Below are 11,317 nucleotides of genomic sequence, written 5' to 3'. Positions count from 1 at the left end.
TTGGATATGGAAGAGAACGATCCTTATCAATTCAACCAACCCTCATTAGTGACCTAATTGTTAATTTAAATAATAAAAAGTGTTACCAATAAATAATCCAAAGTATGTTACATCTTTTTTGCCGCCAATTGTATACAAAAAGAGAAAAAGTTGACGCCAATGATATCCCATATATTTTCTCATAATATTCTTTTGCCGCCCTATGTGAACAATCCACGAAAAGTAAAGTTTTTAAAAGTCAAGGGCTCAAAGACTTAGAAATCTTTATAGTCTGATTTATTTTCTTCAACTTCAATGTTTTCGTTTCTTCATTATCTATCTGTTACCTTGTTATGGTGGAGCTATGGCGTCCACCACAGTTATCAAGGTGCGATATTTTGGAACTTCCAAGGTAAGAATTTAATCTAATTTATTTAGTTTCAAGTAGGGTTTGTTATGGTTTGACTGATTTTTGAGAGAAGTTTGGGAAAGAGATGAGAATTTGTAAAATTTGACGTAGAATTGAGTTTATAGATTGATAAATTTGAATATGGAATTTTGATCCTTGGCATTCCAGATTGATAATTTTGATAATTTCTGGGAAAGACTTCATCTTTTTGAAAAGTTTGATCGTTACTGGCCTTACATGAGGTTCAATGGTGAAAAGGGTTGATCTGACTAAATCTGATTAGTTTTTGGTTAGAGATGGGTCAAATTTGGAAAAGAAATTGTTTGCACTTACAGAAATTGGAGACAGATTTGATTTTGTTTTCCATTTGTACAAGTTTTGTTGGTCATATTGAATCAGTCAGAAGTTTTGATCTTTCAAATTGTGTTATGTATTTATTTGGTTGCTTTTGAATGTTTCTAACAAGTAGCTGGTTGTGCTAAAGGTTAAACTTGGGGACAAACTGAGGTATTTCGAAGCTCGTGTTGATAAGAATGGTGAACTTGATCTTAACATGGCTGGATTGAGGGAAAAAATTTGCGGTCTTTTTCACCTCCCACCTGGTGCTGACATTACTCTAACATATATCGATGAAGACAGGGATGTAGTAACTCTTGTGGACGATGATGATCTGCGAGATGCGATGAGGCAGCATCTTAAGTCCTTTAGAATTGATGTACTGATGAATGATGACAAAGATGTTGGTAAATATTCAAGCTCCAAAAGAAGTAAAAGTCAAGGGAAGGATGCTGCTAATGTGACAAGTGATATGGAGATGGTGGTTCAACCTTACCCTGATTATTTTGATGATCTTGATCTCCTTGCTGATTCTGGGGAGACCAACAAGGCTACTAGCACAAGTTCTGATTCTCCTCCAAATCATAATGAAGATATGAGCAGAAGCAATGCTCCTCCACATTATAATCACCCTTTTATTCCAACTGTGGCATGTCTTGAATCTGAAGCCGTAGTGGGTGGTATGATGTGCCACACGGGTTTTCGCTGCAGCATCTGTGGTTGCAATCCAATACTTGGATCCCGGTTCAAGTCGATAGTGTAAGGAAGGAACTTATTGTGTATGTCTCTGATCAAATTGTCAATAAGCTGCTGATGGAACATGGTTACATGGTTGAACTCTTTTACTGATGCCTTTTTTTTTTGCTGGTTTGTTTTCTGCAGGATTGAAGATTATAGCCTCTGTCGAATCTGTGTTACGAGTCGGGGTAATGTGACTGATTACATTAGGATTGACCTCCCTGTGTCTCCAAAAGGAGATGTTTGAGCAAATTGACCACATTGTGCTTGGTCAGGGTTGTGCTCATAAAAAGAGGCCTTGTTGCTTTGGCTAGTGCAGCAATTTTGAGTCTGATGGCCAAAGGATCACAAGGTGTTAAGGAAGCTGATTGGTTGGAATAAGATAGTTTTTTTTCTTCTCTCTCTCTCTCTCTCTCTCTCTCTCTCTCTCTCTCTCATATGAGTTGATTTTCTTTTTCTCTGTGGAGTTGCCCTTGCAAATTTTTGTGCATTGTGTGGCTTTGAAATTACATGCTGGCTTCCAATTAGATGTTCTGTAACCATTGGAATAAACTTTTGGTCGAGGTTTGTTATTATATTATTACAGTTTTGTAAAATACAAAAAAGAAGTGTGTTCAAATCAAACTGTGATGAGGAAGTGTTTTACCCTACAACTTCTACATTAGACTCTCAAATTATCCAAAAAGGAAAAATATATACAAAGTCAACATCATTATTCTCTCATCTCATTTTCATTATCTCGTGCTTGATATATGGTGTTACAGTTCACTTACATTATATATAACATGTATTTTATATATTAATATTATACCTTGATATAATATCAACCCATATTATATCACACGTAAATTAGTAACACAATACAACAATTAAACCTCACACCCAAGAATTTTCCCTCCAATAGAAGTACACGCATAGGTGAAATTTAAAGGAGAAAAAGAAAAGCTACATTCCAAGACCAACAAAAAAGAAAAAAGAAAAAAGAAAAGCTACATCAATACATGTGGCGTCTGGAAAAACAAATTAAACAGCAATTAGTGCTATAAATCCACGTATGAGGTTCCAGATATTTACGATGGTCTCGTAACCAGCAGAGTATTTCCGCTCCTTAATAAATCCGCAACTATCTTTGGCGAGAAGAAAGCCAAAAGTCGGTCTAATTTTCTTATTCGCTAAGCTAAAGTGATTTATAAATACACAGCGTATCAATGCTTTCGTTTTGCAGAGGAGGTAGAGAGAGAAAGAGAGGCGGTAATAGCGGCTGACGGGTACGCTTGGGCTCCGATATAACCTACGATTTTCTCGTTCTCAACGGTTCTATATCATCTAGGGTTAGGGTTAGGATTTTACTTTTAGATTGGATTTGCAGAACACTTGTTCTCTGCTTGTTTCTGGAGCTATGGCGTCAACCATGGTTATCAAGGTACGATTTTTAGTAACTTTTATGATATAATTTGATTTTTTGCCTACTGGATTTATTTTTGCTCTTTTTCGTTGACATGAAATGTCTGGGGGAAGGCAGTGGAATTTAAATTTGACATGGAACTGAACTCGGGGATGGAACGGGGCTATAGATTGAAGAATCTGTGTTTGTTTTTCCTAATTGGAGAGGGTGGATCAAATTATGATTTCGAATATTGAGTTTTCTGAATCTTGGTAGCTTTATTAGATTGACTGTTTTCTTCATTTCTGGGAAAATTGTTCGTTTTCTGAATGATCGGACCGCTAACTGGCCAACCATAGATGGGGCTCAATGGTGGCAGTTTTTGTTAAGCTTATCTCAATTGGTTTGATTGTAGATGGTTTGAATTTAGGAAAGTTTATTAGTGTTTTCATAGTCTATGGTCAATTTTGATTTCCTTTTGTGTCATCATGGTAATAGCTAAGCATCGAGTCTTTTTCCACGCTAGATGATGACATCATGTTATACAATTACCGGACGCCCTTAACGGATGATAAATGTTTTGTTTTCAAAATTTTAAAAATGTTCTAGCCAAATATTGGGATGTTGTATAGCTAACTGTTTGTTACTGTCGTAAATGAGTTGAAAGCATATGATGCCACCAAATTACATTTTGTGGTTATTTGGTTACTTTTGAATGTACTAACATGTCACTGGATGTTTTGAAGGTTAAGTATGGGGATACACTGAGGCGTTTCAATGCTCGTGTCGATGAGAACGACCAACTGGATCTTGACATGGGTGGACTGCGAGTGAAAATCTTCAGTCTTTTCAATTTCCATCCTGATGCTGACATCGCTATGACGTACATTGATGAAGATGGAGATATAGTAACTCTTGTTGATGATGATGATCTGCGTGATGCAATGAGGCAGCAGTTGAAGTTCTTGAGAATTGATGTACATATGAACAATGACAAAGCTGGCAAGTCATATGCCAAATCAAGTGGAAGTTCTACTCCATTAAGGTCTCCCAAAGGCACATCTCCAATCCTAAATTTCAAAACTGGCGCTGCTCAAGTTTTGAAGTCCTTGCCAGAGCCGCTTCGTGAATTTGTTTCTAAGTTGCACCTTGAGTTGGCTTCACAGGCCGAATCCCCTAGTCCAGTACTTGCAGACCTTGTTGACCGCTTTTCAAACATGGGGATATCCTACTTGATTCCAGATTCCCAAGTTCCGGTCGGTGGAGATTCAGCCACACAGAGTGGTTTCTCGAAGATCCCTATGGCTCCTTCAGCTGCCGCTAATTTAAATGATGTGAAGGATGATGGCAAGTCAGGACCCATCCTGAAGTCAGCATTTGAGGAATCAAGCTCCAATAAAAGTCAGGCAATGGGCGCTGTGAATGTGAGTAAGGATGTGGGGTTGTCAGTTCCACCTTGCCATGCTACTGTTGATCTCAATTCCCTTCCTACCGATTTTAATCCATCTGGACCTGCACCAGTGAATTGTGCACCAGTGGGATCAAGTCTTCACACTAGTGATGACAGGAAGGAGACTAAGGAGTTTAACAGTCTTTTTTACCTTCCACAGAAAAATTTTGAGAAGTCTCTTGGTTGTGGTGCGTCTACAAGTTCCGCTATCCCAGAAAGTGTGATTAATGATATGAGCAGTAATCATTTCAACGAATGTCCATTTACGGGGACTGCAATTGCAAACCAGTCAGCCAATCCTGCTGTATGTCGACGAATTCCTTTTAAAAGGAATCACTCTGAAGCAATGGGTGGCATGTTCCACACAGGAGTTCGCTGTGATGGATGTGGTTGTCATCCAATAATTGGTCCTCGGTTCAAGTCCGTAGTGTAAGGATGAAAAACTAATTATATCTCTGATGGTAACGAAACATTATTGATTTCTCATAATTGATGTTATTTCTGGTTTGCATTCTGCAGGAAAGAAGATTATGACCTCTGCCGTATCTGTTATTCAAGTATGGGTAATTCGAGTGATTACATTAGAATTGACCACCCTGTGTCGTATCGGCATCCACGGCCCTTCAAGGGGTTGTATGAGCAAGTGTGTAGATTCCTAAGATGTTATCTTCTGCTTTTTATACCATTGTTATTTTTATCATGAATTTGACCTTTTCTTTTTATCTTCAATGACAGCCTCCATGGGTTGGTCCTCCAGTATTGCCAAAAATCTTGAGAGGTTGTACTATGAAATCAGGCCGTCCTAAGCTTGACAGCCGCTTCGTATTGGATGTCAACGTGATGGATGGTACCTTAATAGCCCCATCTACTCCATTTACCAAAATATGGCGGATGCGCAACACTGGTGGTTTGATCTGGCCTCAAGGAACACAACTCATGTGGATTGGGGGAGACAGATTTAGCAAATCAGATTCAGTTGAGATAGAGGTAGCATAACTTTGACAGTTTTCTGGAATTGCTTGAGTAATGTATATTAGTTTCTTATTTATTTCCTTTCCATATTTCTTGACTTTTACATGCTAATTTTCGTCCACTTCCATTTCAATTCTTTGTTTTGTGTTTTTTGTTAAAATATTTTGATTCTTTTCAGATTCCTTCTCATGGTGTGTCTGCTGACTATGAACTTGACGTTGCTGTTGATTTTACTGCACCTGAGTCACCTGGTAGATACATCTCGTATTGGAGGATGGCATCTCCATCTGGACAAAAGTTTGGGCAACGTGTTTGGGTTCTTATCCAGGTATTTTCCTCATTACAAATCAGATATGATTGTCATCCTTTTGATGACTTTCACTTTAATTATCCATTCTGGCAGATGCTTCCCAGAGTAACTTTACGTCTGAGGCCCATAGTAGTTGGACAAATTTACCTATCTTTTGGCCTCCTGTGCAGGTTGATGCTTCCTTGAAGGATTCATTCTTTGGGAGCTTTCAAGGTTTGAACCTGAATCTTCCTCCTGAGATTTGTGGTTCTAAAGAACCTGAAAAAATAGATGTCAACCTTAAACCAGCTTCTGGAAATGACTTTATTGAGCCCTCTGGCTCCAGCTCAGTTAAGGAGCCAGTGAAGCTCATGCCTCATCAACAGCCTGAAAATGACCAGGAGCTCCACTTCCCTATAAATGATAACTTGCTGGTTGGCCACAGCGGTTCAGCACCTACTGAGCCGCAGAATTCAACTGTGTCGTATCCGACTGTTGATATCTTTGAATCAGCACCACCCTCCCCCAAATCGGCACCTGTCGTCAATGCACCAACATCATCTAAAGGGACCAGTTCAAATACTGGCATGGAAGACACCCTCCTAAAGGAGCTTGAGGAGATGGGGTTTAAGCAGGTCAATTTGAACAAGGAGATTCTGCGTAGGAATGAGTACAACCTGGAGCAGTCTGTGGATGACCTCTGTGACGTTGCTGACTGGGATCCTATCCTTGAAGAGCTGCAGGAAATGGTAAGTTGTCCAAGCCAAGCATGATGAAGTATTGGACATTTGGTCTCTCTTTATAGTTTTTGGTGTATGTGAGACTTTCAGAGCCATAAGTTCTGAAAAGTGATCGCTTTTGTGCAGGGCTTTTGTGATGCGGAAATGAACAAGAAGCTGCTTGTGAAGAACAATGGGAGCATAAAGCGTGTGGTTATGGATCTCATCAATGGGGAGAAGCTTTAGATGAAAGACAACTACTACTAATAATAATAAGTCTTGTTATTATAAATAGTACATATATATATATATATATATATCAGAAATAATGGACTGGCATTTGCCATGCGATGTGCTGCTTTGCTTTGGACCATGTGCATCTTTTGCTTAGTATGTAATCATGTATTTAGTATTTATACTGATATCTAAGTTATGGATTTAAATTTACTATATTTATGGATGTTGCCTATCATTTTTATTTATTTATTTATTTATAGGTTTATTTTTTTGTCGAAATTTTATTTATAGTTTGATTGGGCAATTAAAGGGTCTCGTCTCTGAGCCGTCTCGTGTGCATTCTGGAACTTACCAGTCTTGCACGGCAATTTGAACGGTTGAAGCAACTTATCCTTTTTCTCTTTTTATAGTCGATGTTGCAACATCTCTCTCTCCTCTTCTTTACCACCGATTGCCTCTCATCTTTTTAACTGCCCCCACCCCTCAGCAGCATTAGCTGCCACAGTTTTCCCTCCCCTTTGTGAGGTGGAAGACATATAATGATTTGTCCAATAGTGAAATGCATCAACGCTGAAACGGCTGGCAACGGGTCTAGCACAGTGAAAAAGAGCACTGACAGATAAGATGTCTCATATTTTAACTCCTATGATATTTTAGTTTTGTGTGTGAAATCTTCATTCCCTGTAGTTTAGACTACCGTTTGTAGTTAAAAAAAACATTGAAATGCCTTCACCAATAGTAACAGTTGATGGTGGATTTTGGGTTTGATGTGCTAAACTTGTAAATGCATCATAATTAGACCATCTTCAAAGTTAAAGGCATATGCAAATCCCAATTATGGTTTTGTTCTTCTTAGATTTCCATCACAATGTGGTACAAAATGGTTGGTGTCAAAGCCTAATGAATTCCTATATCATCTTTGTTTCAGTCAAAGCCTATCTTCCATTGAAGTGAAGTACAAGTAGACCAGAGGTAGTCCAGTCCAGGCTCTTCTAGTCTTCTTATTCAGTGCCTTTACAAGTTTACCCCCCATGTTGGCAAGATCAGTTTCCATGTGCTCTTGATTAGTTTATTGGATGGCTCCCACAGACTTAAACTACAATATTCATTACTCTCTCCCTCTCCCTCTCCCTCCCTCTCTCTCTCTCTCTCTCCAAATTCTTAAAAGTTGAAACATAGACTCAATCCCCTTCCATGATTCCGTCTGCAGATCAAGACTGAAGTTCTGTGCCCTCGGAGATTAATTAAACTTATAAACCCATCAAACCCATTTAATTAATCTCAATGATGGCCATGGAATTTTAATGTAACTACTCTAGTTCTTCACTGGGAAGAGCTTGCTTATTGGTTCCCTTTCCTGGTTTGCCTTTCTGAGGGATCTTTCTCTTTTCCCCATAAAAGTTTTCAAGAAAAATCTCTTTGGGCATTGAGCTTTTGTTTTGGGGTCTGCTGTCACAATCTCTCTCTGGTAGAACATGTGGGGTTCCATGCTTTTGCCTCCTCTAAGGACATGTAAGTTTATCCAGTACCTCCTTTGAGTTTTGAGCTCTGGGCCTTTTATTCTTGAGATGTGTTTAGCAGGCACAACACACACTGCAACCCGCTCTGCTGCACAACATGTCTTGTTTAGTTTCTCTCTTTCATGTCAGCTTATCCATCCACAGCTTTAATCAATGATCTTTTCAAACCTTTCCCTTTTGGGTTCTGAACATATATGATTTTGCTATGACATGGATGATGGGTGCTAGAGTTCATTCCTAGATTTTGATGTTGAATTATTTCCTTGTATAGAAAGATGGAATCTGGGAGTAGGTTTTACTCAGCTGATGCTGATGAGTTCAGATTGGATGCAAAATGGCTGATTGATCCTAAGCATCTGTTCGTTGGGCCAAGAATTGGAGAGGGAGCTCATGCCAAAGTGTATGAGGGCAAGTAAGTTGTGTAGCTTTACTTAAGTTTCGATTTTTCTCACTTCAATTGTTTGGTTTGCATAAGCGAAAACCTTGTGTGTCTTGATTTTGGGCAATGCCATTTCTGCGGCTTGCCATTTCTATTAGTTGAGAAAAATACTGTTTAGATTTGCAAGTTTTTGGGCCATCTTTCTTTAGATTCGACAAACCATTAAGTTCTTTGCTGGGAATAGTCATATATTTTCTGCATTTTTCTTTTTTGTGTTTGCATCAGCTATATTTGGGGTTCTGCTGAACATGTAATCTATTCCGGTAGGATCCTAGAAACGGTTAAGTTCTCACTGCATTGTACCTCAGTAGTTGCCGATGAATTTGGTTTGAGCTCAAAAAATGAGTTTTTAAGCAATTAGATTGCAAGTAATTGTAGTTCAATTTTGCGTCCTGTTATGCTGCAGTTATCTCACTCCATTATATTTCGGCTTTTTGGATTCCAATCAGATACAAAAACCAGACTGTTGCAATTAAAGTTGTTCATAGAGGAGAAACTCCGGAGGAGATCGCCAAGAGAGAAGGACGGTTTGCCAGAGAGGTTGCAATGTTGTCTAGAGTTCAACATAAAAATTTAGTGAAGGTTGGATTTAATTTGAAAATTTTGGTGGTCATTTGCCTAAGTTCTATAGTTTGTAAATCATTGTGGTGACTGGTGACAATAGTCAGATTATGTAGTCATAAATATCAAATTGTTGTGTGTCAACATAAATAAAACTACCTTGCCTCTCAACAGTTTATTGGTGCCTGCAAGGAGCCAGTAATGGTGATCGTTACTGAGCTTTTACTGGGAGGTACATTGCGTAAATATTGTCTGAACATGCGGCCAAGGTGCTTGGACATACGGGTTGCTGTTGGTTTTGCACTCGATATTGCTCGTTCAATGGAGTGCTTGCACTCTCATGGGATCATACACCGTGATTTGAAGCCTGGTAACTTTTCCCTTCCCAGTTTTAACTCCTTTGAATTCAATAGGTGTGATTAGGTTTCAGAAGGTTTAGATTCACAAACTGTATCAGAATTGGATCACATTCTATAGATAAGTTCTTTATTCTGAAGTTGCGATGTAATTCTCTGTTTACATTTTTCTTATTCTTGTCTTGTAATTTTCTCTAATAATGACTGACCAATTCTGATGACTCTGTATTATCATATTTATTTTGTACGTAATCAATATCTTCTGACTTATGTCTGCCATAACTGCTCAATCACCCAACTTTCTTTTCGTATTAAATTATTAATAACTCTTGTCCTTGTTTGCATTACCACGAAAAATTTCGTCACTGCTGGTGATACCTTCAGCTGGGTTTTCCTTTCTGAAATGTTATAGTCTTCTATTTAAGTTGCCAGTTTTGACTGCATTATACTTTAGGAAGATGCCCCTTCAAACAAGATAGTTTCTGTTTGTTGAATGATTTCTTTGTATATAGCATGATTTAATGCATTGATGTGGATGGGTGAACCATTTGTTACATTTCAAAGTGTGCATTTGTGCATTATTTGTATTTATTGGGAAAATATATATAGTTAGCTACTTAATGAAGATGGGTTCAGTTAGAAATATCTCACACTTATACTATTATTTTCTTGTTTTTCTTTTTCGAAGTAATGACTGGTCTGCCATTGGTATTAGTTAATGCATTGATGAGGTTGGCTGAATTAGTTGCTGTGTTTTGAAAGTGTAAAGTTTCCTGTGCGATACCTTTTTACTCATTTGCTTATTTATTCTTTACATTTTTTATGGTGCAGAGAACCTACTCTTGACTGCAGACCACAAAACAGTTAAATTAGCAGATTTTGGGTTAGCAAGAGAAGAGTCATTAACAGAGATGATGACTGCAGAAACTGGGACATACCGTTGGATGGCTCCAGAGGTACTGCACTCCTTCCCCAGCTCTCTTGTGTATCGTCATGCATAAAATCACCGGCTTATTTGAGTTGCTTTACCTATTTGTTTGCAGCTGTACAGTACTGTTACATTAAGGCAGGGAGAGGGAAAGCATTACAACCATAAAGTGGATGCCTATAGCTTTGCAATCGTTTTGTGGGAACTCTTACACAACAAGTTGCCTTTTGAAGGCATGTCAAATCTCCAGGCAGCATATGCAGCTGCATTTAAAGTAAACATATCTTCCCCATCTATGCGATATTTCCCATCTTAATTATTTTAGTTACTTTCCAAAATGCTTGTGGTACTGCTAAGTTTTACTGATGATGTAAGGGTTATTTTGCATTTCAGAATGTGAGGCCTAGTGCTGATGAGAACCTCCCGGAGGAATTGAATATCATCCTAACTTCCTGCTGGCAGGAGGACCCAAATGCTCGACCTAATTTCAGCCAAATAATTCAAATGCTACTTGATTATCTTTACACCATATCTCCTCCTGAACCTGCAATTCCATCTCGAATTTTCACTGAGAACACTGTCTTGCCACCGGAGTCTCCTGGCACAAGCTCCTTGATGGCAGCACGCGATGGCTCAGGGGAGACACCCAAAGGAGAAATGGAAGACAAGCCAAAAGGATTTTTCTTCTGCTTTAACCAGTGTTATTGAGTGCTGATTAGTTGATGAGAAGATCTATAACCTCTGCCCTTCCTTCGGGTCAATAATGTTCGAAGGGCTCCTAAACAATAGAATCTAGTCCGATTAAGCACATTTTGTTAACATGGTATATGTTTAAGCTGATCAAAATCAATGTTCATCAAGTTCAATTGTCAGATGAATTCCCCACTTTGTATCTATTGAATGTTCCACTGGATCTAGTCAACATGTAGGATCTTACCTGCGATTGGATATCTTTAACATCTAGTAGCTAATAGTTTGGAGCTGGGTTTCATTGTGATGC

At 38.6% G+C, this 11,317-nt stretch overlaps 3 protein-coding genes across 4 annotated transcripts; all 3 read left to right on the top strand.

Annotated features, from left to right (window-relative positions):
* Positions 1-24: 24 nt before the first annotated feature.
* Positions 25-2,102, top strand: LOC117628121 (protein JOKA2-like). Of its 2 annotated transcripts, none has more exons than XM_034360492.1 (3): positions 25-391; positions 873-1,483; positions 1,607-2,102. In XM_034360492.1, the coding sequence occupies exons 1-3, from the start codon at positions 344-346 to the stop codon at positions 1,707-1,709; spliced, it is 762 nt and encodes a 253-aa protein (XP_034216383.1). In that variant the 5' UTR covers positions 25-343; the 3' UTR covers positions 1,710-2,102. The 2 variants fall into 2 exon arrangements, with proteins under 2 accessions (XP_034216383.1, XP_034216384.1); XM_034360493.1 differs by having other exon boundaries at positions 873-1,503.
* Positions 2,103-2,605: 503 nt separating this feature from the next.
* Positions 2,606-6,758, top strand: LOC117628827 (protein JOKA2). Its single transcript, XM_034361361.1, has 7 exons — positions 2,606-2,885; positions 3,593-4,725; positions 4,816-4,939; positions 5,032-5,283; positions 5,447-5,596; positions 5,749-6,306; positions 6,424-6,758. The coding sequence occupies exons 1-7, from the start codon at positions 2,862-2,864 to the stop codon at positions 6,520-6,522; spliced, it is 2,340 nt and encodes a 779-aa protein (XP_034217252.1). The 5' UTR covers positions 2,606-2,861; the 3' UTR covers positions 6,523-6,758.
* A 401-nt stretch (positions 6,759-7,159) lies between these two features.
* Positions 7,160-11,308, top strand: LOC117628829 (serine/threonine-protein kinase STY13-like). The gene is made up of 7 exons (XM_034361363.1): positions 7,160-8,025; positions 8,305-8,445; positions 8,922-9,054; positions 9,208-9,403; positions 10,221-10,345; positions 10,433-10,591; positions 10,711-11,308. Exons 2-7 carry the CDS (start codon positions 8,309-8,311, stop codon positions 11,023-11,025), a joined length of 1,065 nt encoding a protein of 354 aa, XP_034217254.1. The 5' UTR covers positions 7,160-8,025; positions 8,305-8,308; the 3' UTR covers positions 11,026-11,308.
* Positions 11,309-11,317: the final 9 nt, after the last annotated feature.

This window comes from Prunus dulcis, chromosome 5 (assembly GCF_902201215.1).
Source record: "Prunus dulcis chromosome 5, ALMONDv2, whole genome shotgun sequence".
In the NCBI taxonomy this organism is placed as follows: Eukaryota; Viridiplantae; Streptophyta; class Magnoliopsida; order Rosales; family Rosaceae; genus Prunus; species Prunus dulcis.
Note: the sequence above shows the minus strand (reverse complement) of the source record. Positions and strands in the feature narration are given on the sequence as shown.

Excerpts from the sequence above, each read along its gene's own strand:
- LOC117628121 (XM_034360492.1), top strand. The coding sequence starts at position 344 with ATGGCGTCCACCACAGTTATCAAGGTGCGATATTTTGGAACTTCCAAG. Across the intron at positions 392-872 it reads GATATTTTGGAACTTCCAAG|GTTAAACTTGGGGACAAACT; the intron begins GTAAGAATTTAA and ends GTTGTGCTAAAG. Across the intron at positions 1,484-1,606 it reads TCCCGGTTCAAGTCGATAGT|GATTGAAGATTATAGCCTCT; the intron begins GTAAGGAAGGAA and ends TGTTTTCTGCAG.
- LOC117628827 (XM_034361361.1), top strand. The coding sequence starts at position 2,862 with ATGGCGTCAACCATGGTTATCAAG. Across the intron at positions 4,726-4,815 it reads CCTCGGTTCAAGTCCGTAGT|GAAAGAAGATTATGACCTCT; the intron begins GTAAGGATGAAA and ends TGCATTCTGCAG. Across the intron at positions 5,597-5,748 it reads GTGTTTGGGTTCTTATCCAG|GTTGATGCTTCCTTGAAGGA; the intron begins GTATTTTCCTCA and ends CCTCCTGTGCAG.
- LOC117628829 (XM_034361363.1), top strand. The coding sequence starts at position 8,309 with ATGGAATCTGGGAGTAGGTTTTACTCAGCTGATGCTGATGAGTTCAGA. Across the intron at positions 9,055-9,207 it reads AACATAAAAATTTAGTGAAG|TTTATTGGTGCCTGCAAGGA; the intron begins GTTGGATTTAAT and ends GCCTCTCAACAG. Across the intron at positions 10,346-10,432 it reads ACCGTTGGATGGCTCCAGAG|CTGTACAGTACTGTTACATT; the intron begins GTACTGCACTCC and ends ATTTGTTTGCAG.